Here is a 23,651-nt window from a genome sequence, read left to right on the forward strand (position 1 = left end):
TATTAAATGAGATATGACATTATACCTCATATTTTAACTAATTGTGTTCAAAAATCAAGAATCTGAAGGAAATGAGTTTTAGAAAGAATTTCTATTGTGCAGTAATATATTAAATTAACCTGTCTAATCACTTCATTCCAATAAGTTGTCAATTATGACTGCAATTAGCCTTTTTTCCCTCCACAATTTCTCCAACAATCCCCTTTTGCCATACTATTATATTCACTTTGAATAATTAAGTAAAAATCTAATTTGTATCTTCCAAGCATATTCCCCCCAAACACTGGATTGAGTAGTATGGAATGTATTATATAATATTTCTTCCCATTTTTGCTAGGATTTAAAAGGTATCCATTCCTTTATCAGTGAACAGTTGGGGATATCTTTTCAGACCTCTATCTGCCCCAAACTTTTATCAACTTATGTAATCAGGATCTTTAGCAGTATCTTTTAAATTAACTTTTTTAAACATTTTTTTCTTAATTTTACTATATTTCTAACCAAATTCTAACCAAAGTATTATTGATACAAATATTATCTATTGATTTAAAAGTATTGCTTTTTTGGGGTAGGAACAGGGATGTCCTAATTGGTTACCCCATTTGATATATTTCCATCTTCCTCCATTTCACTTTAGATTCTTCATTCATCCAAATCAATACAGATTGAATTTAGGCAGCATTAAAATAATTTATTAAACTTGGGAATTCTAGTCCTCCAAGCGTTTTTGACAACTTTGACAATTTTAAGACTAATGTTTCCTATTATCCCATATATATTTACAAAGTAGTTTATTTCACTGTCTAAAACACTTTTTGACATACAAACTGGTAGATTTTGAAAAGGGAAATAAACTGATGATGAATATTCATCTTTATAATCTCTATTCATTTTGTAATCAATAGTAGCTTATATTTATTTGTAATAGTTTTGAATGATATATACATTTTGCAAATCAAATAAATATAAAAGCTTTTATATTTTAAATACATTTAAGCTTTTAAAATTAATAAGCCTGTGTGTTCTTGTTTTGGGTCTATATGAATTTGAGCACATTGACATACCAGCTGTTATTTATTTATTTATTATTATTATTTTTAATCACATTAAAAATGAGTTTGCAGCAGTCCCCTTGAGCTCTTGTAGCAGCCGCTGTTTCTACTTGTTGTGTGAATGTCTTTATTTGCTTCATAATTTTACAGTTTTCCCATGTATTGTGCAAATCATGTGTTTTAAGTCTTCATGACTCTTGAGCAGTGTAAATGCATAAATGTTTTATTTATATTTTAAAAAAAAAATCTTGTGCACAGTTGTGCACAGCAAACGTCAGTCATTCATTTGCAGAGTTGACAGAGAGAGTTGATGAGCTGCATCATGGTACCAATGCCTCAGCTGTTCACTCGCATGAATTTGAGGCACTTATTCTCTAGCCTACAAATTCTCTTTGAAAGCACGAAAGAGGATAATTTTATAACAAGAATAATCTAAAATGTAAAGTATGGTCTTAAATATTCTTAGTATATTTTCATAGTAAAAAGTCTCAGTTTAATTACAAAACAACAACCAAAACACAAACCAAAACAACACAAAAACAAAACAAACACAAAACATGGACACCTTTAATGCATTTATCACATGATTTTTTTTTAATTGGTGACTCTTATAATAGTACCACAAGATTAGCTAAAAGCAGCCGCAGGATGTGCATTTTAAGTCTAGGCCTTCAGTGCGATTTATGCCATTAAGAAAACAATTTCATACCAATTGCATTTTAAAAACATGTACACGCATGAAAGCCAGAACCAAGGAGGTCTAATGTGAAGAAAAATCTCTCTTATTTGTTAACACTATGTCAAAAAAGTGCATTAGTGTTAAACAGCCAAAACTAAATTTATTCTCAGTCCATTAATATGAGAATTGTGACTGGAACATTACAATTCCAACAGCTCATTTTTCTACCCATAACACTGTCAGACAAAATCAGCACAAATTCCTATCAATAGGGTCTCTGACTGTTCAGCCAACAGGCTTTAAATGACTTTGAACTAATGTGTTAAAGTACAAGACTGTGTCAAATTGTAACTGTTCCAAAGGCAAAAAAATAAAGAATGTTTGTTTGTGCTTGTCAGGATATACACGAGGACAACAAGGTAAATAGGATTCAGAAAGCTTTAATAGTTGAATGGCAGGTGAGCATCAGATGAAACGGACAGATGCAGGATGTGATTTGCAGAGGAATGATCGTGGGATGAAATGTTGTAGAGACCTGCTTGGATATAGCAAGGATGTGCCAACCGGGAAACACGGGGAAGGATCACAGGAGAATCGGGGAGAATCCAGGAGGAAACGTGGGGTCTAGGGAAAGAAGCAGTAGGTAAGTCCTTTTGCTGGAATACTGTGGAGTCACACTGGAACTGATGAGTACACGAATCTGGGAATCACAGAGAGCGAGTTAGCAGGTCGGTTCCTAGTTCAAGGTTCGACGGAGACTGGATGAGAAGTGTGCTCTTTTGTAGTGCTCAGTGGTGCTGGATTAGATGACAGGTGCAGGTGGTTAATACTCAGGTGATTGTGATCCTTGTGCAGTGGGTGTGAATGAACCTGATTGATCCCTGACAGTGCTATTAACGGTTTGTGAGAATGCAATGTTTGTACTGTTACATTCTCACAAAAGATTACATCAGCCAGCTGCTTTCTTAAATATTCTTGTGCAATTAACTCTTCAAAACAAAAATCTCCATTCTTTTTATAATTTTAGGCCCTGAAGATACAGTCAATGTCACAACCGTACTGTACCATTACATGGTATAATTAAACTGTTTTAAGAAGAGTGAGACATCCTACATTTCAAATTCTGTAAGTATAATTATTATGTTGGAACATTTATAAGTAGAACACAATAGAATTTTCTAAATGGTACTTTTCTGTTTCAATACAGTCATCCATACAGTGAGGGGATATCCAAACCACAGAGGCCCATGCAGATGTTTTGACAGTCTATAATAGAGAAAGAATTTCACCCACACATACTATATAATATTAAACTTGAACAAAGCCCAGCCCTAAGTTACACAATATCTACTAGACATTGAGGATAGATGTAAAAATGTGCAAACAATTCAAGCCCATAAAAGGCCGACAAAGGCTTGGCAATCCCTTTTGGGCAATGCAATAAATGACACACTGACAATAGATGGGCAGGTACATGAAACATCAACACCACTCATTTACAAAATCTAATAGTGGGCTTGTGTGTATAGCTGGGATATTAAAACCTTACAGCCCTGTTCAGTAACATTCAGCTGGTAAAGAATGCTCTGGTGGTTTCATGAATCAATGCTACTAATGAGTCATGTCAGACTGCATCAATCATTCTTTATACACAGTAAAAGAAACTAAATCTTAACTCTCTGTCATGCATCAAATTCATATTTCAAAGTAGGCATCAGCTGTAGATAAGAATGTAACAAGCCTTTGGGAGGCATTCAGTTGAACCCTTTAACTACAATCCAAAAGAAAACATTGTTAGAATACAATTTTCAGCACCTTTATGAGTGAGTCGAGCACAAATGCAGCCATTATGTGCCCATTTATGGCATAAATTGGCTTCATGGAATAGTTTTTATTGGCAGGCTGAACATCACAATAATGTCCTTTACAACTGAATGATTCACAATGTACCAGTGCCCACTGTTAGAGACAACACTAATGCCATACAGTGCTACACACAATTGAGTAAACACCATCATTCTCTGCCCTTCACAACTTAAAAACACTACAGCCTTAAAGAGAATCTGTTACAATGTACACATATATAAACACTGAAAAAAATTATCACTTTAACTTATTTTTGTCTTACTGTCATTCAAATTACCCAAACATCCATAAAACAAGAAAAAGAATACTTGAGCAGAAGGTCAGAAGATATTAAGACCACATTTAAGAGAAATCCAACACAATTTGGTGTGGTTTAAGCTTAAAACAAGATAAACAAATTGGCCAATGGAGTAAGAAAAATACACATGTTTTCCCTTTAAATCAAGTTTTTTTTCTTACCTTATGGCAAATGTTTTTGTTATAAGCATAAATGTTATTAAATTTAGTTTGATTGCTCTGAAAACAACACAAGACATCTTATGTCATCTTGCTTTTCAAGTAAATGTATCTGGTTTCAAGAATGTTTAGGTATTTTTATTGAAAAACTACACATTCCCTGTCATTCATGATTAGTGGATAAGGATTTTTGAAAATCAATCAAATTCAGACCTATACAGCAATTAATTATTCAGACCAATTAGTGAACCTGTTCAACTGATTTAATGAAACCAAAAAAGTATTTGCTCACAAATCTGAAAATTACTTTGTGTTTGTGAGCAACATTTACTTCATATGAGCAGTATCTAACTGTTGAAATAATTTAGAGTCGAGCATAGGTAGAACATTTTATAATCACTATAAAGTTCAAAGGGTGATTTTCAAGCAAGACTCCAGAGCAGTTGAAATGCATAACTCTATGAATATCTGGAATGCAGAAAGCGATACAGTTATTTATCATTAACATTATTATGCAATCGCTAGTAACATGACAATATGTTCATTGGGAGAGACTATAACAAAACACAAAGTCAAGCACACAGTTTAGACACAGCTCTACCTATGTTTCACCATCGCTATGATGACAAGTAATGAAACCATCTGAACTATAACTTAACCCTTGTAATAACTGTCACTCTACCAAAATATGACTCCAGTTTGACGTCAGTGTTTCAACTCAACCTTCACTTACACAACCTACACCAATAAATCTCTATTATAATCTCCATTATTTTTTTTTTATTTAGAGTCACAGAAAAGAAGAAAAACAAAACATAACAAAAAAACTTACAAGCACAGTACACAGGAAAATATTTTTTAATCAGAATTTCTGTCATGAAATTGTCAGTTTTCCATTAAAATATCTAAATATTCTTAAAACAAGATTTTCTTGAGAAGTAAAATTGTGTGAGATAATACTTATTTTCTGAAAATATATCTTGAATTGTTTATTTTTCTTACCCCATTGGTAAATGTATTCTTATAATCCTAATAAAATATAAAAATTTGTCGAATTTATGTGAAAAAACTATTTACCAATGAGATGATAAAAAATAACAACTTAAAATGTAGAAAATGAATTAAACAAAATATATAATAAATACATTTTCAGACAAAGAAAATTATTTTGTAGTGATACTATAGAAAAGTAGTGATACTATAGGCTCAAGATGTAGATACTGTGGACAAGGTTACTCAATCTGAGAGATCTGGTTTTTTTTTTATTTTGAGATGGCTAGATGATCTGATGCTGATGGGTTTTTATGGACAATGAAAAAAAAAGCCATGTTCAGTAACTGAGCAGCTGTCATGCTGAAAGAAGAAGGAGCCAATGGGCAGATGACCTGGAGTTGCCTCTCTCTCTCTGCGACATTTGCTTTTCATGGACTTGAGTAATAATAAATGGAGACTCTGCTTATCTCAAGCCTTCTGGCAACAGACTGCAAAATCTCCTCACACTGCATTCTGTGTGACTGTGGACATTTGGCATCAAAGTCCACAAGGGTTGTAAACCTCTCCCATCAGTGTGAGAGATCTAAGAACTTTGATGTGGCATACAAACTGTGCCCTAGCAATGCAGAAGATTTCGTGCCATCTGTATTAATAGCTGGCGAGAGAAATCTGCATCAGGAATGTGGCACAAGTAAAGTTCTTAGGTTCCAAAACGAACCTGTGGATTTGTGTGTCATCGAGGTGTTGGATAAGAGAAGGGGCTATGATGCCGTCCAAAAGAGGCAATACTAATTTTTTTTAATTAACATTTTTTATTGATTCATAGACTTAATACAGAGAAAAAAAACACAACATACACAACAAATCACACACATATATATATATATATATATATATATATATATATATATATATATATATATATATATATATATATACACACACTGAATCACATTTAGCCTTAACAGACCGTAGGGGCAAGTACAAGTGCTGTTAGCGAGCACCTATGAAGGCCTATAGGAATACACACACACACACACACACACACACACACACACAAACACACACACACACAAAAAGAAAGAGCAGAAAAAAAAAGAAAAAAAAAAAGAATCGTGTATAATTAAAACTACATTCTCCACCCCCCTACTCGAGAGTCCACAAAAAGACGAAATATTTGCCCCATTTCCTATCAAATAAATTCTTAACTCCCATCATTCTGCTTGACCCCTCCTCGAAAGTAGCCACCCTCCCCATCTCTGCACACCACTCTGGAAATGAGGGCACTCTATCCGACTTCCATTGCCTTAAAATAACCTGCCTACCAATCATAACACTGGGAAAACCCAATGTTTTATGTATTTATCCTCCAAATTTATGACCACCCCATATCCTAAAATACAGTCTGGGGCAAAATGAAATCCAACCCTTCACACACAAAACTCGGATCTTGGATCTTACCACACCCCCAAAAAGCATGGGTTGTGTCTCTATATTCTAATTGGCATCATTTAGAATCCTAGCCAACACTCCCTCCTCCAATACCAAGTTTAAATCTTTCTCCTGTAATCTTTTGATAGAAGTTAAAGCTCCGTCCCCCAGACTCTGAATTAACAGGAAGTAATACGCTGATGTCTCATGACAGTTTCCAAAAGCAGTAATCCCCTCTCCCAGAGTATTTGCAGCTTTAGGGGTGTGTGTTTACTCCCAAAAACAATACAGGGCAGGTGGCACAGCTGTAAACACTTATTGAACTGAGATCTGGGAATCCCCAAAAGTTTAACCACATCTTCCAAAGATCTCAACACTCCACTCTCATATAGGTCACCGAGTGTAGTAACCCCCCCTCACAATCCACTCTGACCAGCAGAAAGGGAACCTATTAAAACACAATTTAGGGTTCAGCCATACGCTTAAGGCAACATTTAAATAAAAGTATGAATTAAACACTCTGGACACTTTTGTCCATACCAATTGCAAATGTAAGGTAACTTAACTTCACCAATTAGTTTGATAGAAAGCCTATGTAGTGGCGAAATATGGGCAAGAAATTCCTGTTCAATACAAAACCAGGGAGGGGCTCTTTCAGGTGGAAGTGACCAATGAGCCAAATGTCTGAGACCGAATCATATTAATAAAAAAAAAATCTTGATGTGGGCCTAGTCTACCTTTGTCAATTGGCCTATGCAGTATACTGAAATGTAATCTGGGACATTCACCATTCCAAATAAAGGACTTTTCACTATGCTATCAAATTGCTTGAAATAAGAGAGGGGGACATCTACAGGGAGAGATTGTAACAGGTATTTAAATTTTGGAATACAATTCATGTTAATGATATTAACCTTCCCAATCATGTATAAATGTAATGAAGCCCACCTGCCCACATCTCTCGAAACTTTCAGCAGGAAAGCCGTAACTGGGCAGTATGCTGTCAGAGCCAAAGCTTCAGATTTAGACCAATTAAATCTGTATCCTGAGAACTTAGAAAAGGAATTAATAATTCCGTGGAGGAAAGGCATAGATCTAGTGGGGTCGGAGACGAATAATAAAATATAATATGGGTAAAGCAGAAGCTTATGTGCCATATCTCCCGCCACCACCACTGGAAAATCATCTTCCATTCTCATCACAGCTGCTAATGGTTCCAGGGCAAGACAGAATAATGGGGAAAGAGGGCAAGCATGTCGGGTGCCCCTATCCAGAGTAAAATAATCTGAAATTAATCAATTTGTTTGTACCACCGCTAAATAACTTAATCCCACCGATAAAATAACTTAATCCATCGAATAAAAGTATTCCCAAACCCATATATTTCCAAAATCTAAAAAGAAAGCCTTTTCAGCGTCAAGTTAGATGGCAGCGACCGGAGTCTGATTATTCGCCACTGGCCACATAATATTGATGAGACGCCTAATGTGCCCTGAATAAACCCCACTTGATCTATATGTTTAAAAAATGTCATAACTTTACTTAATCAGTTAGCCAAAAGTTTTGACAATATTTTAACATCTAGCTGGATCAGGGAAATTGGACTAATACTCACTTTGAGTATATTTGTCCTTTTTAAGAATCAGACTAATCTGGGCTTGTGTCATGGTTGGTGGAAGCTCTTCATTCTTTAATGATTCTGTATAAACTTCAAACAAAAGTGGAGCTGGTTCTGGAGCATAAGATCTAAAAAACTCAGGGGCAAAGCCAACTGGCCCCGGAGCCAGTTGGTTATCTCAGAATCAAGATAATGTTTTTGCTCAGTCGTCAGTTTAGTGAGTTCTAATGGTTCTACAAAATGTATAACATCTTCATGAGTAGACGAAGACGTGGAACTATAGAGATCAAGATAGAATTCTTTAAAAGCATTATTAATATCTATGGCCAATGTAAAAATTTCCCCACCAGCAGAATTCACAGAGAGAATGGTAGAAAAACCTCTCTCTCCTTTATATATCTAGCCAAAAGCTTCCCTGCTTTGTCCACCAACTCGTGTGACTGTCTTGCCCTGAAAAGCCAAAACTCCACCTTCTGCGACAAAAGAGTATTATATCTGTACTTCAATCGGGTAAGTTCTCTGAGGCCATCAGATGACATACGGCACTTCCGCTCTACCTCTGTACTTTTAATATTCTCTTCCAATTTTTTGATGAATGAGGTATACTGTATGATCCAACCCCTAAGAACTGCCTTAAGTACCTCCCAAGCCACACCTACAGAGGATACTGAGGACCAGTTGGTCTCCATATAAACATTGATTTCAGCCTTATCATTTGTTGGAAATCAGGATTTTGCAAAAGGGATACATTAAAGCGCCAACTATATGATTTCTTTTTCTCCAAATGTGGCAACACCTCTAAACTCACCAGGGTGTGATCTGAGACTAAGATGTTCCCAATTGAGCAATCAACAACAGATGAAATGTGGGACTTGGATATATATATAAAAAAAATCTATTCTAGATAAATCTTATGGACTGATTAAAAAAAAAAGTATAGTCCCTACCAGATTGGTTAAAAATTCTCTAAATATCTGTAAGACCAAGATTTTTACTCATACTGTGAAGTAGAAGTGTGAATCTTCAATGGTCTTACAATTAGTTTACGATTCAAAGGGTAACGATATGATTTTAAAACGATTCTCGATGCATCGCAATACATCTTGTCCTTCAATTTCTTTTTTTTTTTTTCCAGTTTCTTCAAAATGTATTTTTCTACTTTCTATTTTTTCCATAGCTTTTTATTTATCAGCTGTTTTAAAAAATCAGAACGAGTCACATTACATAAACTGTCTTGTATGAGCTGTGAACAAAACATGGAACATCCACAAGATTAAATAAATGGTTCTATAGTTTAAAAGAGAGTCTCAGTTTTTCAGTTTCTTTCTTTAGAACCTAAAAAAATCTCTTAAAAGCACAAGAAAAAATGTGTTGGTTCCCCATCAAAACACACTGAATACTATTACTTCAACTGATTATATATTTTGTTTTATTTTTGTTTAAGCATTGCATATAATTTAATAGTATTTAATTATTATTTAAAATTAATATATGCCATGCTATTCATTTTAAATTTTAACAACAACTGGAAGTTGCTGGTCCAGGATGAGAGATACATCTGCTTCCATGAGAGTGCAGCTGTCATCTTCTCCTCTCCTTACCTGCACAGGTGATGCAGTTAGCGCAGTTGTTGCTTCAGAAATTGATCAAGCATCTCGTATGCACTGTTCCATCTGTTTGCTCTCTGAGTAGAGGATAAACCTTTATCATTAGGTATGTGCTCTGTCCAGACAAGCAAGTGACCAGCAATGACTGTCAATAAAGCAAAAGCCAATGAAATGGTGAGTGTGCAAGAGTAGAGAAAGGCAACAACATCTCCAGAAACGCTGCCTCATCATTATTTTCTACAGTGTTTTCCCCCGTTGTGTGCAAATCGGTGCAATTATGGGGGCGAGCTTGTCTTTCATGTTCGTTGGCTTACCTCAAATAAACTTTCCTGTTGCTATGTGGGTGAGTTTGTGAAAAACATTTGGGATTGTAGTTTCATTCAGGCACAAATGGTCATGTGTTTGATGCTGGTCTGCAAACAGTCATGTTTGTGCACTTGAATTTAGTGTATGCACTTAACACTCGTCTTTGTTTCTGCATCATTCTTTGGCATGCGCCACTGCTCTGCTGTGATTTAAACTGAACTCAGAATTGATTCTGATTCTTTTGAGAATTGGTTCAAAATCGTTTGAGTATAAAAAAAAAAAATATTCCCACCCCTTCTGTGAAGTGTCCATGTTGCTCTAGGGGGCTTACACACCTTTGCTTCACTATGATCAAGGACTATATCCATCAATAGATTAAAGTCTCCTCCCAATATTATATAATGAGGGGTGCCAACAGCTTGCAACATCCCTTCATAAAAAAAGCCCTGATCATCAGTGTTAGGTACGTCAATATTGAATTTCTGCTAAAACAATAATGACTCTTTCTAATTTATCTTTAATCAGTTTGAGGCATTTGAATTGTTGATTTTTACTTATCAATGTAATGAATCCCCTGCTCTTACTTGAGTTAGCACTGAAGAAAACATGTCCACATCATATCTTCTGCTCCCTGCAGGGAAATACTATTTTCTTGAAGAAACACTATATCAAATTTCTTTCATTTAAGAAAATAAATAACCTTCCATCTTTTTATGGGGTGCCCCAACCCATTCACATTCCACATGGAGAGAGACAATCCACTCATACTGTATTAACATTTGACATTTTCATATGAGAAAATTTAGATTGTGTGTCAAAAATGTTTTATAAAGACCCCATTCCACATTAGCCAAACAGTCAAACCCCCAAACTTCCCCCCAAACCAAACAAACAGAAAAGAAAATGCATTAATCCCGCGCATGACAGCGCCAACCGGCGTCAATCCCTCTAAACTCAAACAGTCCATGTATTCCTACGAGAGCCCCCGCGACAACTTGCTGTCAGATTGATCAAGTCAATTTGTTTTTATACAAATTTTGTGAGACAGAATTACATAACAGAAGATAATCTATAAAACAAAATCCAGCCAATAGGCAAAATAAACACAATCAAAGAATATATAGATTCATTTACAAGACTGTACCGAAGGTGTGTTCCTCCACAAAACAAGCTCCAGCCACCCACGGAACCAGCAAAAAAACAAAACAAAAAAAAGGTGTTCAGTTTCCTCGGACAGTCAAACGAGTGCTCAGTGAGCCGGCTGATTACGAGTGCAGCAGATGACCTAATTCTTCCAATGTCCTTCAAACAATACTCCACAAAACAAACTCCAACCAATAGGAGGCATAAACACAAGGAATGTGCAGATTCATCCACAACTGTCCTGAAGGAGTGTTATTCCACAAAACAAACTCCAACCACTAGGTGGAACCAGCACAAAAAAAAGAGGTGCCCAGTTTCCTCAGACGGTCAAGTGAATATTCAGTGAGTCAGGTCCACTAGGCTGCAAAGCAAGCGCCACACAATGACTAAATCATTCCATACACCCTATGAAGGATATCGCATGTTGGGGACAAGTAAACACTCTACGGCCATCCTTAGCATCCACTCTTAACCTGGCCAGGAACTTCAGTGCAAAGCGACCCACCGTTGATCCTAAAGTTTCTTGAAGGAGTGTTATTGCACAAAACAGACTCCAGCCGCTAGGTGGAACCAGCACAAAAAGAAACAGAAAGGTGCCTAAATTCCTCAGACAGTCAAGTGAATGTTCAGTGAGTTAGCCACTAGGCATCAACATAAAAATCACCAAATGGCTTACTCTCCCAATTTGTCTCTATTTAGGGCAATGCTTGCTGTGGGCATGTCAATATTTTGCAGCCATCCTAAGTATCTATTCTCAATTTGGCTGGAAACATAAGTGCAAAAGTGACCTTCTGTTGATGTAAGAGTTTTTTGCATTCCTTGAATCGATCACGTTTCTCTCTTGTCGAATTCGCAAGAAGAACAAGAAGGGGACATGTTTCTTGGAGAAAGAAGCATTCCTTTACTCCTCGCATAACATGAGATTGAGGTAATACTTCTAATATTTTGATTCTTGCGTATTTTTTCTTTAAAAAGTTGATTATTTCTAATCTCTTGTATTTGGTTTTTGTTACCAACAGATGAGGGTCTGCTTTTATGGTGGAAAGAAAATGCCAAGTGACATGAGAAACTCTGAAGCTTATGAGACCTTGTACTGTTTGTGTGAATGTGATTGAAAGCTCTGAACACAGACAGAGCACATTTGATAAAAATCCAACTTTGACCACCTATTTTTCTGAATAATAACATGTGAAATTATAAAAAAAAGGGTAGTGTTATGTGGACTAAAGAGTTTAAATTGCATTACCCTAAAGTAGTCGGTATTGGTTTCTATGTAAGCTCCAGGTAAGTGTAAAATTATTTTGGTAACACTAACAACAAGGTTCCATTTGTTAACATTAGTAAACAACATTAGTTAAGATGAACTAATAATGAACAATACTTATTAATAATTTATTAATCTTAGTTCATGTTAATGTCAACCTATACTAAAATAAGTTTATTAAATCAAAAGTTGTATTTGTTAACATTAGTTAATGCACCATGAACTAACATAAACTAACAATGAACAATTGTATTTTTATTGACTAACATTAACAATTAATTAATTGTGTAACAAATATATTGTTAATTGTTAGTTTATGATACCTAATGTGTTAACTAATATTAACAAATGGAGACTTATTAAGTGTTACAGTTTTTTTTACAGTTATTTAATTTTTACTAATGCATATTACTGATTACATTTTTTCCCCAAAAGAAAAGCATAGTCTGTTGAAGTTATCTTATTTTGAAACCATTCTTGATAATGCTTTTGTGTGTGTGTGTGTGTGTGTGTTAGAGTACTCAACTACAAAATTACTTGAAAATGCTTATCCATCCTTAGTAAGCAACTCAAGCAAATCAAATTAAAAGACACACAAACAGTCTACAAAATATTGTATGTTGCAACTTGCATATTTTCTAAAATCTTTAACATCAGTGGAAAATTATGTTTTGATTTCAACAATTCCACTTTATTTATCTAGGACTCAAAGTTTTTTTTTTCTTTCTCCAAAACTCCATAGCTGGCAACACATACATTATGTGGAATATTTGCTAAGCCACCATAGCAAAAATATAGGCAACAATATTACAGTCTTCAGGCACTGAAGTTTTAATATTTTCATGCAAGCATGCTCTATTTCTAGGCACCAATGGGTTGGCTCATGATATGCACTTAATGGGTCAGGTGCATATTAATTCTGAGGTTCTCCTCTGGTTATTGCACCGTCTGCACCCTATTATACAGTATATTTCATTCCCTGTCAAGTAACTTCGAAATAAATGAAGAGAGCCGTTCATAAGAATTCGGTAGTGTAAATGTAATGCAATGCATCCCCTGCTCTGTGACTCTCTGTGACTGTTGTCTCCTGTCATGCTTGTCACTTGGTACTGATTTTACACTTTGCTCTGAGATTAGATGTGGTTCTCAGACTTAGCGCAATCACCAATTTCTCAGGAAAATAGCTCATTGCGCTTTGCGCTACTTCATTAACATTCAATACACCCAAAGTTTGTGCAAAACAATCCCACTCTCAACAACTTGCATTAGCAAGAAAATTGCTCTTAGAAGTAGCGCTCACGAAAATGTTATAAGACGTAGCTCAAGGTCATTGTTCTTAGCCCTGCATGGTTTGTAACTAATATAAACCATTCAGGGCTAAAAAAAAAAATGCTACAAATTAACATTGTAATAGCAACAAAAATATACTTTTAATAAAATAATCCAAAATATAGTTTCACTGTAAGAAATATTTATGGCCAGTATATTTTCTCAATTCATTCACCATTTTGCCAGTGTGGCAGGATGATCTCTTCAGAAAAATACATGGCATTTTGCTAGAATTATTAGGCAAGGTTCATGCATGTGGTTATGGCAGTGTGAGAATTGAAAGTTTTCAGGCAATATTATTTCCCCCCGTAGTTGTTTTTCAAGGGCATTTTTATCATTAAGAGGGCATTTTTAGGACTTTTTTTGCAACATTCATAATAATATGACAATGGAACCATTGTTTATGTAAAATATTTCAATTTAATCAATTAATTAAATACATTTTCAAACTGAATATTCAGATAAGCTGTTACTTATAAAATTAAATAAATATAAAATTATGTAATTCAATAATGTGTATAATTAGGCCTAGAATAAAATATTAAGAAATATATCAGATTTGACAAATAAGAGAGGAATTCATTAGGTGGCAGATTTTGCTCCCAATTTTTTAATTTTAGCGACATTTTGGTCACTTCCAGTGGCATTATTAAAATACATTTGCCCTGGTCCCCTGTTAATTTCTGACCCTGGGTTATGTTAACAAATTGTAAAAAATGGCTCTACCACATAACAGTGTTGGACAGGGACTTGAAGCTGATGGAGATGATGTGCAGTATATTTCTTTGCCACATTACAGTTAGCATATGTAAAATGCACAGCCAACAGGAACCCGCAACAGTAAATACACACTGAAACAGTAATGTTCTTGTTGTAAACACAAGCATGCATTCCTGAGGGATGTAATGCTACACCAGAAGAGTACAGAGGATAAAACATGCTATTAAAAGAAACCAAGAATTGTATCACTGCTACACTTAATCTAGTGTCAAAAAGTGACCTTTCCATTCTAAAATTAGGAACCCTGGAACACTTTCAACAAATGCCTGACAGTGGACTTTGATAAACCAACACATGCAGTAGGGCTCGCACATACGAATAATCACTTTCACAATCAAATACACACACAATGCTCATATAACAGCAAAGGCAGTAAGTGAGTGATTATAGCCCACAAGGAGAGGATGAACACTGTTTAATCAGAGTCTCAGTACGGTTGCTATGGCACAGAGGGTGTGGCGTGGTTACAGTCATGCAGCAAAGCTAGCTTTGTTTAATCTCAGCCCAATATTAAGTGTCTGATGGCCCTGCCAATTCTGCTGAAGTAACAAAGACAGGAAATGGATGGTTTGCATGATTATCAATCCCTCCCTCTCCATATTCAAAGAGTCTTATCAGTATAGGCAGGTTGATGTCACATATTTGAATAATTACTGCATTGATCTTTCACAATGCTCAAAAACATACAGAGATATTGCACTGGACTTCCAGAGTTAAACACACTTAAATGAGGTGGTTAACAAAGGGATCAACTATAAGAAAACAAAATTTTGTCAATTACACTTCAAGAAATAGCTAAAAATTCAAATGTATTTACTCACCCTCATGTCATTCCAAACCTGCATGGCTTTCTGTATTCTGAACAAAAGTCACCATTCATATCCATTGCATCTTTTTCCATACATTGAAAATGAATGGTGACTGAGACTAACATTCTGCCTCACATCTCCTTTTATGTTCCATGAAAGAAGGTCAGGTTTGGAATAACATGAGGTCAAGTTAATGATGACATAAATGTCATATTTGGAAGATCTATCCCTTTAAAACACTGTTTAGAATTTTATAAACACAATTTGTGAAATATGAACGTTCTAGGTCTCTTGAGTGACCTAGCACTGTTTGTGCCTTTGTTCCCAAATATCAAAAAGTGCTTTTGCGGTGATGAACGTTTTCAGAGCTGGACTGACAAATCTCAATGTCACTGCCTCCCAAAGACACACCTGTGAAAATACTAAACAGGTTGTTCAACATGCCATATTTTCCCACCCAAGTCACATGTATGGGCTAATTCAAAACACTGAAACTACAACAATATAGCATTATGTTGCGCGCGCACACGCGGCACACACACACACACACACACACACACACACACACACACACACACACACCTGTATGCTGTATATCAAACACCCACACCACACTTGAAACAAATATTTAATCTCTGCTCATCTCACATTTAGACATAAACACACATGCTTCTCAGCTTCAGTTTCAGTGAGGGTTTATGTTTTACTATGATCACATTATTGTTTCAAAGCCACTCACCTCCTCACCTCTGCTCTGCTTCAATTACTAGCTGTTAAATTTTTCTTCCTTAACTTTCACTTTTCACTGACAAAAAGCTAATAGCTGAATTTATATTTTCTCTAATCCATGTTAACAGAACAAAACAAGGTAAACAAATTGGGCATGCAATATCAAAATGTTTTTTCAGGTAACCTAAACATGCTTCTAAATACCTGGTTTGATTCAAGAAAAAAAATCAACCTAATGTCTCAATCAACCTGACTGCATTAGATTACACACACAAAAACCCATTTTTAAGGTTACAACTGCACATTGTCAATTTTTACACCGTGATTTTCAAGAGCCACACGACTTCCCATGAATCTATTTTAAAACGGTAATTTTCAATACATGGTTAACATAATGCAGTTCTTCTATTTTAATACTGGTTCGGTTAAATTTAAATAGAGGGCTTGGCAATACAAGTCTGTTTTATGAAAGTATGTGGATATGAGAACAGTGGACAATGAGATCTGCCAAAATGACCATGCAGTGAGTCGTAAACAGTGGTCAGACACATGTCTCTTACAGCTAAGCCACAGCTATTTCCACAAAAGGTCAAACAAATTAAAGAACTTGCTGTTGCATTGTAAGCTGAGAAAATGAAAACATACTTGACAGTTACATGTGTGGATAAGTCTTGCAAGTCTCCTGGGTGGAAAAGCTAGGCTTCTTTTTGTCCAAACCTGACACAGGCTTTTAGGAAGAGGGTGAGGTTGTCCAGCCGGCAAAGGATATGTGTCCACCAAATGAGTTAGACAGTAATCATATGAGAACTCTTTGGCACACACAGTCCATAAATCATTGCATCCAAAGTTCAGAGAGTCCTGTGAGCTCACAAGTGGTGGGAGGAGACCAGAGAGGGCAGGTGGCAAATGAAGAGTGATACAACAGACTGGAAGCCAAGAAGGCAGGCAGCCGTCAGTGAATGACCTGTGCCACTACCTTTGAGAGCAGGATTTTGCCCTTGGGGCAATTTGGAACAACATGAGGTAAACGTTGACAGAATGTTTGAGTGAAGTACCCCTTTAAAAAACTTTGTATTGAATGCAAACTATCATGTCACTGAAGTAGTGTTATGACAAAGTTAAATTATTTCTGATTGACCATCTGGATTTCATGCACAGAGTGCACAGCCCACCCTTTCCCACTTTACCCCCTGCTTATGGTTTGCTCTGAAATAATCACTGGGTGCTTTGGCCTATATTTAAACAGCAAACATGCTTATTAGCAGATAGCAATGAAGAGCTAACCACTTAAGTTTGACTTCACATCTCAATCACCTCCTCTCTTAAGCAACTATTAAATCCTTTCCTGAGGTGCAGGGTCAAAGGTTGCGCCCCGACACTGCGGGTGGTGGTCAATGTGTTTGAGTTTTACATAAAACATTTGTTTAATCTGTATTAACAGGTGACAAATGAGCAGTGACGAATTCTCAGGGCCAGCAAAGCCTTCTCTACGGTGGCCCAGTAGTGCACAACACAACGAAATTCAAAAAGCAAACATAAGTTCACAACACAACGGAAACAAGCCACAACACAACGCAAAAAAGCCGCAACACAACGGAATAGCCACAACACAACGGAAATGATCCCGACCACTAGGGGGCAGCGTCGGCACTAAAAAGCCGATATTTCCTCAGGAGTCGAATCGGGAACTTTCTTTTACTGTCTATGATCGGGACACGACAAGAGATTATCTGTGTAAGTGATGGGATATTAATCTGTGTAATTTATTTTTACACAAAAATACCTCACATATCTGAAGAGCCGAATCTATTTTTAAATATATAGCCTATAGAAATTAAATCATTATGTAATAATGAAATAATGAATTAATTTTATTTTAAAATTATTATATAGGCCTAAAGGCTACACATTCATTTTGACTGTCTGATCAGCCTCACGTTCTGTTCCTGTCAATCATACACAAGGTGTCAACCAATTATACGGCATGAGGGAGGGGCCGAGCCATCACACACACACACACACACACACACACACACACACACACACACACACACACAGCGTCAAACTCGGAGGAGAGGAGAGGAAAACACATGTGAAAACAAAGCAAAAGCAGGAAAATGAGTCGGAAGCACAGCAGCATTTGGAACCACTTTAATGATGTGGACAATGTTAAAGCACAGTGTAGAATTTGCCCAAAAAATATCGCGATAAAGCCGGTTCTACGCACAACATACACCGCATATGCGAACTGTGCACCTAACTGTGAAACTAGCGGAGCTTCGAGAAACAGCTTTTTCTTTAATATGGGTTCTATTATGTTCAGATTGTATTTGTTTTGAATGTTGTTTCTATACATTAAAAAGTTCTAATGCAAATGCTTAATAGTATTATTTTTTCATAACAAATCAATGCATTTTTAAAGAAATTGTGAGACATTGCGAGTATGATTTCATTTAATAATTGAATTAGAATTGTTTTCACACCTATCATAGACAAAAAATTTTTTTTTTAAAGAGCCGTTTGTGAGCCAAAAGAGCCGGCTCTTTTCAGTGAGCTGAGTCAAACTCACGGAAAAGAGCCGGATTGCCCATCACTAATCCAGACCGCCAGCGATAACGCATGGGAGATTGAGAGCAATTTACCGTTTCCGGAGACCACCTGTCCCCCTAGTGGTCGGGAGCATTTCCGTTGTGTTGTGGCTATTCCGTTGTGTTGTGGCTTGTTTCCGTTGTGTTACGGCTTTTTTGCGTTTTTTGTTCTCAATTACCTTTTTGCCTATGTATTTTTAATCGCTTTCCACTCTTAATTAATCTACATACAAATAGAGAAACACTAAAAGTTTATCCGGTCAGAATTTATTCAATGAAGCTTACAAGTGAAGTGTGACATCTGTTTCACAAATTGCATGCCCGAAGCAGAGCTTGTTAGCAAAAGCAGTATGTGAGTTTGAGCTCCACCCCGTCAGGCCTAAAGTCAGATTGTCAGATTCATCAGTTATTCAGATTGATTTATTTGTTCTTGGTGAGTGTGGTCTTTAGGATATGTCCAAGTCGAGGCCTTCTAGCTGGCCTTGAGTGACACAATCACGCTTTAAGTGATGTATGTAATTTGAAAGCGAAGAGTACCAGATCTTGCTGACGAGTCGGCATTGAGAAAGAGATCCTTATGGATTTAAAAACAGGAGATGTTTTATATGACCGTGTGACTGCTTAATTTATTAAACAGGAAAGGAGGACTGATTTTCACTTCAAGTAAATTGGTAAGTGTTTTTTGCATAGTTAAAGCAAAGTGTAAGTTAGGCTGCTTGAGCATTCGGTGTCGGATCAAGTTTTGAGAAGTAGTGCTGCATTCCATTCAACTCGGAAAGTCTGATTTTACAACTTCCTACTAGGAAAAGTGCAATGGAATGCATCTTGAAGTCAGAATTACAACTTGTAGGCTCATGCATAAATTCTCATCTCACCAAGATGCAGGGGTATGATGTCAAACAAACATGTCAACACTCAGGGAGATATACAAAGTAAGTGATAAACATTGACTTTATCAAGTAATATCAATAAATGTGTTTGTTTCCACATTACATTTATAAAACGTGTTATAATCTCTTTTGATAATCGTTCACCTGAAGCACAAATGCTAGCACTGCAGTATTGTTTAGAGATGTCTCCTAGCAACGCAACTGATAATGAGAGTCAAACCCTGCTAAGCTAATGGGAGCTTTGCAGTTTTGTTTTCTTAAATGTCATCTTCTGAATATTGGGGAATGGAATGCGTTTATTGTCGGAGATATCCAGCAGGAATATCCCACTTCCAACATGAATAGAACGCAGCATAACCGTATACCCTGACGAAACAAAATTTATTAAAAGCAACATTTAAACTGCAAATATTAATAGATAGATTTTTTCCAAGTATTATAGACATTCATTTCACAAACAGTCATGCTGCAGTTAAAATTAGGCTTTCTTGAGCATTAAGTGTCGTTTCAAGTTCTGGCTTTCGTACGTGGATGTGTATTTAAAATGTAAATTGGTATTACTAGTTAGCTGCGACATAATATATGATGCTAAAAGGCATAGGGTGTCAAATTAATTGTAAAACTGTGTTCTCAATGTTGTGTCGATTGTAGTGACACAAGAGGACACAAGTGGCTTCTTTCGGGAGCCTCGGATCCCTCTGAATATGAAAAAGGAAAACAGAATTTGCATGTTCCGCCCCTGAACATACGGGTATAAAAGGCGGGGATAGTGCATCTGTTCAGTCAGATTATTTCTTAGTTGTGTGATCAGTGAGCTGAGACACTCACTACTGTTACATTCACCTCTAAAAGCATTGCTGTTGGAACCTTACCAGCAACTTTCTCCCTTCCCCTGGGCACTTCGACAGCGTTTCCTCTAAAAGAGTTTACACATTGGAGTTGAACGTCTTTTTAAAGACGCGTCTTTTTCAAGATGCCTTTCCGCCTTTGTGTAGTTCCTGGATGCGGTAGATATCTCTCCGCTTCTGACGGTCATATATGCTGCCTCACGTGTATGGGCTGCAATCACACTGAGGCAGCATTTATAAATGGTTCACATTCTCATTGCGAGAGTGTGACCATGGCAACGTTGCGGTCACGGCTTCCCTTTCTTAAAGGAAACACCTCTCCCCCTCGTCGCGCCTTCTTCCCACGGGATTGAGGCCGACTCGGCTGGCAATGAAGGTGATTTGGGGAGTTTGGCGGGCGTGGTTTCGCCAGGTAAATCCCAGCGGAACACCCGCCCCCCAGCATGCTTGTTTACTTCCGTCCGGCCTCGATGTGAGACCAGTTTGCCCCACGGCCAGTTCTCCTTCAGACCCCTCGAGCTGGATGAGAATATCACCACTACATCAGAGAGCGTCGCTGTGTCTGATGCTGAGGACTCGTCTGGGCTGCCCCCTTGGGTCTGCTCGCCCACTCTGAGACCGACACGCAGATGTCCGACATGCTTGCCCGGGCCACCGAGAACATTGGGCTGGACCGGAACTTCCCACCCCCCCTCAGCCCTCATGGTTAGACGACTGGTTCCTCGGATCAGGGCGCCTCTCACAGCCACACCCCCCCTCGGTTCTTTTCTTCCCGGAAGAGCATGATGAGCTGATGAAGTCTTGGAGGGCACCTTTTACTGCCCGAAACAGACCTCCTCGCTCGTCCGCTCTCACTACCCTCGACGGTGGGGCAGCCCATGGGTACATGGAGGTCCCCCAAGTGGACAAAGCGGTTGCGGTGCACCTGCGCCCGCAAAACACGGCCACCTGGCGGGATCGCCCTGTACTCCCCTCCGAGGCCTGTAGGACGACGTTGTACCTGGCATCCAAAGCCTACAGCGCCACCGGACAGGCCGCTTACGCTCTGCATGCCATGGCCCTCCTGCAAACCAACCAGGCCAAGGCACTGCTCTTGGGTAGTCCTGATCCTGATATGCTGCAGGAACTGCACTCAGCGACCGACCTCGCCCCACGGGCTACAAAGGTCATAGCACGTGCACTCGGACAGGCGATGGCCACCCTTGTGGTCCAGGAATGTCATCAATGGCTGAACTTGGTCGAGATGTGGGAAACTGACAAAGCCCGCTTTCACAACGCCCCCATCTCTCAGCTCTGTCTATTCGGTGACACCGCTGAAGATCTTGTCCAGCAGTTTACAGCTGTGAAAAAGCAGACGGAGGCCATCCAACACATCTTACTTCAGCACCGGACTACACCCAGCCGAGCCCCATCTGATAGCTACCCACAGGAAGTGGATGCCCACCATCTCACAAACCTCTTCAAATACCCGGAAAGGCTCCCAAGGGTACCCGAGACGGACCATCCAGGGGACGAGATGTTCGCGCAGGAGCTGGTAGCCAGACCACTCCTTCCCCCAGTGGAGGGCCAGGAGGAGAATCCTTGGTTTCCTTTTTTTTTATCTGCCGCACCCCCTTCGGGCCCAGTGGGTGCTGTATTGCCTCTCGTCGTTCAAAAGAGGTACTGCGGTCCCTCTAAAACAGTTCCAGAGGCTCCTGAGGCATATGGCATCCTCAGCCGCGGTTGCGCCGCTAGGGTTGATGCATATGAGACCCCTCCAGCACTGGCTTCAGACTCGAGTCGCGAGATGGGCATGGCGCCACAGCACGCATCAGTTGTTCAACCCCTGCAAAGATCTCTGGAGATTGGAGGCTCCATCCCCAGGTGGTTCAGCTGATCTGGGACCATTATAGCGAAGCACAGGTAGACTTGTTCGCTTCCCAAGAGAAATCTCATTGCCCACACTGGTACTCCCTCAGATCGGAGGCAAGTCCCCTTGGCACACAGCTGGCCCTGGGGGCCACGCAACTACGCATTTCCCCCAGTGAGCCTACTTGCACAGCTGCTGTGCAAGGTCAGGGAGGATGGGGAAGAAGTCACTCTAGTGGCCCCTTACTGGCCCACCTGGACTTGGTTCTCGGATCTCATGCTCCACGCGACAGCACCTCCCTGGCAGATCCCCCTGAGTAAAGAACTTCATTCTCAGGGATGGGGCAACCTCTGGCATCTGCGCCCAGACCTCTGGAACCTCCACGTCTGGCCCTTGGATGGGATGCGGAAGATCTGAGTGGTCTACCCCAGTTGTCGTAGACACCATCAACCAAGCCAGAGCTCCCTCCACCAGGCTGCTTTACGCCCTTCCCGATCTGAAGACCCGCAGAGGTGCGCAGTCGGGTCAGTGCTTTCATTCCTACAGGGAAAGCTGGAGGGCGTCTGTCCCCTGCTATAACGGCCCACCATGACGCGGTGGACAGTAAGTCCCCAGGAAAGCACGATCTGATTATCAGGTTTCTAAGAGGCGCCCAGAGGTTGAATCCTCCCAGGCCATGCCTGTTCCCCTCATGGGATCTCTCCGTGGTCCTTGCGGGCCTCAAGAGAACCCCCTTCGAGCCTCTAAAATCAGTCGAGCTAAGTGCCCCTCCCAGAAGACGGCCCTCCTGATTGCGCTTGCTTCCATCAAGAGGGTTGGAGACCTGCAAGCGTTCTCTGTCAGCGACACTTGCCGGGAGTTTGGTCCGGCAAATACTCATGTCATCCTAAGACCTTGACTTGGCTATGTGCCCAAGGTTCCTATGACTCCTTTCAGGGACCAGGTAGTGAACCTGCAAGCGCTGTCCCGGGAGAATGCAGACCCAGCCTTGCCGTTGCTGTGTCCGGTACATGCTTTGCACACCTATTTGGACCGCACACAGAGCTTTAGACTCTGAGAAGCTCTTTGCTTGCTTTGGCGGACAGCGGAAAGGGAACGCTGTCTCCAATCAGAGGCTTACCAACTGGGTAGTCAAAAGCATCGCATTGACCTATAAGATCCAGTCTGTGCCCACCCCCTAGCGGGTTCAATCACTCTCTACAAGAAGTGCGGCATCCTCGTGGCACTGGCCAACAAGCAGGCTGGGCGATACCCAATGCTTTTGCGAGATTCTACAATCTCCGGGTTGAGTCGGTTTCATCTCGTGTTTTGTCAGGCCCGAGCATGTACATCTTGGTAACACTGGACGATTGACTGGGTGTACCGCTTGCGCAGCGCCTTTCCCCTCAACTGAGGTGATCACGTGTGCACTTTC

General features: G+C 39.0%; 1 protein-coding gene across 1 annotated transcript in view; it reads right to left on the bottom strand.

Annotated features, from left to right (window-relative positions):
- LOC127658781 (LIM domain only protein 7-like) overlaps positions 1–23,651 on the bottom strand; it is an 84,184-nt gene that overhangs the window by 33,701 nt on the left and 26,832 nt on the right. The window contains 1 exon segment of the mRNA XM_052148286.1: positions 16,708–16,819. Coding sequence (XP_052004246.1) covers positions 16,708–16,819 — 112 coding nt within the window.

The sequence above is a fragment of the Xyrauchen texanus genome, chromosome 18 (genome assembly GCF_025860055.1).
Source record: "Xyrauchen texanus isolate HMW12.3.18 chromosome 18, RBS_HiC_50CHRs, whole genome shotgun sequence".
In the NCBI taxonomy this organism is placed as follows: Eukaryota; Metazoa; Chordata; class Actinopteri; order Cypriniformes; family Catostomidae; genus Xyrauchen; species Xyrauchen texanus.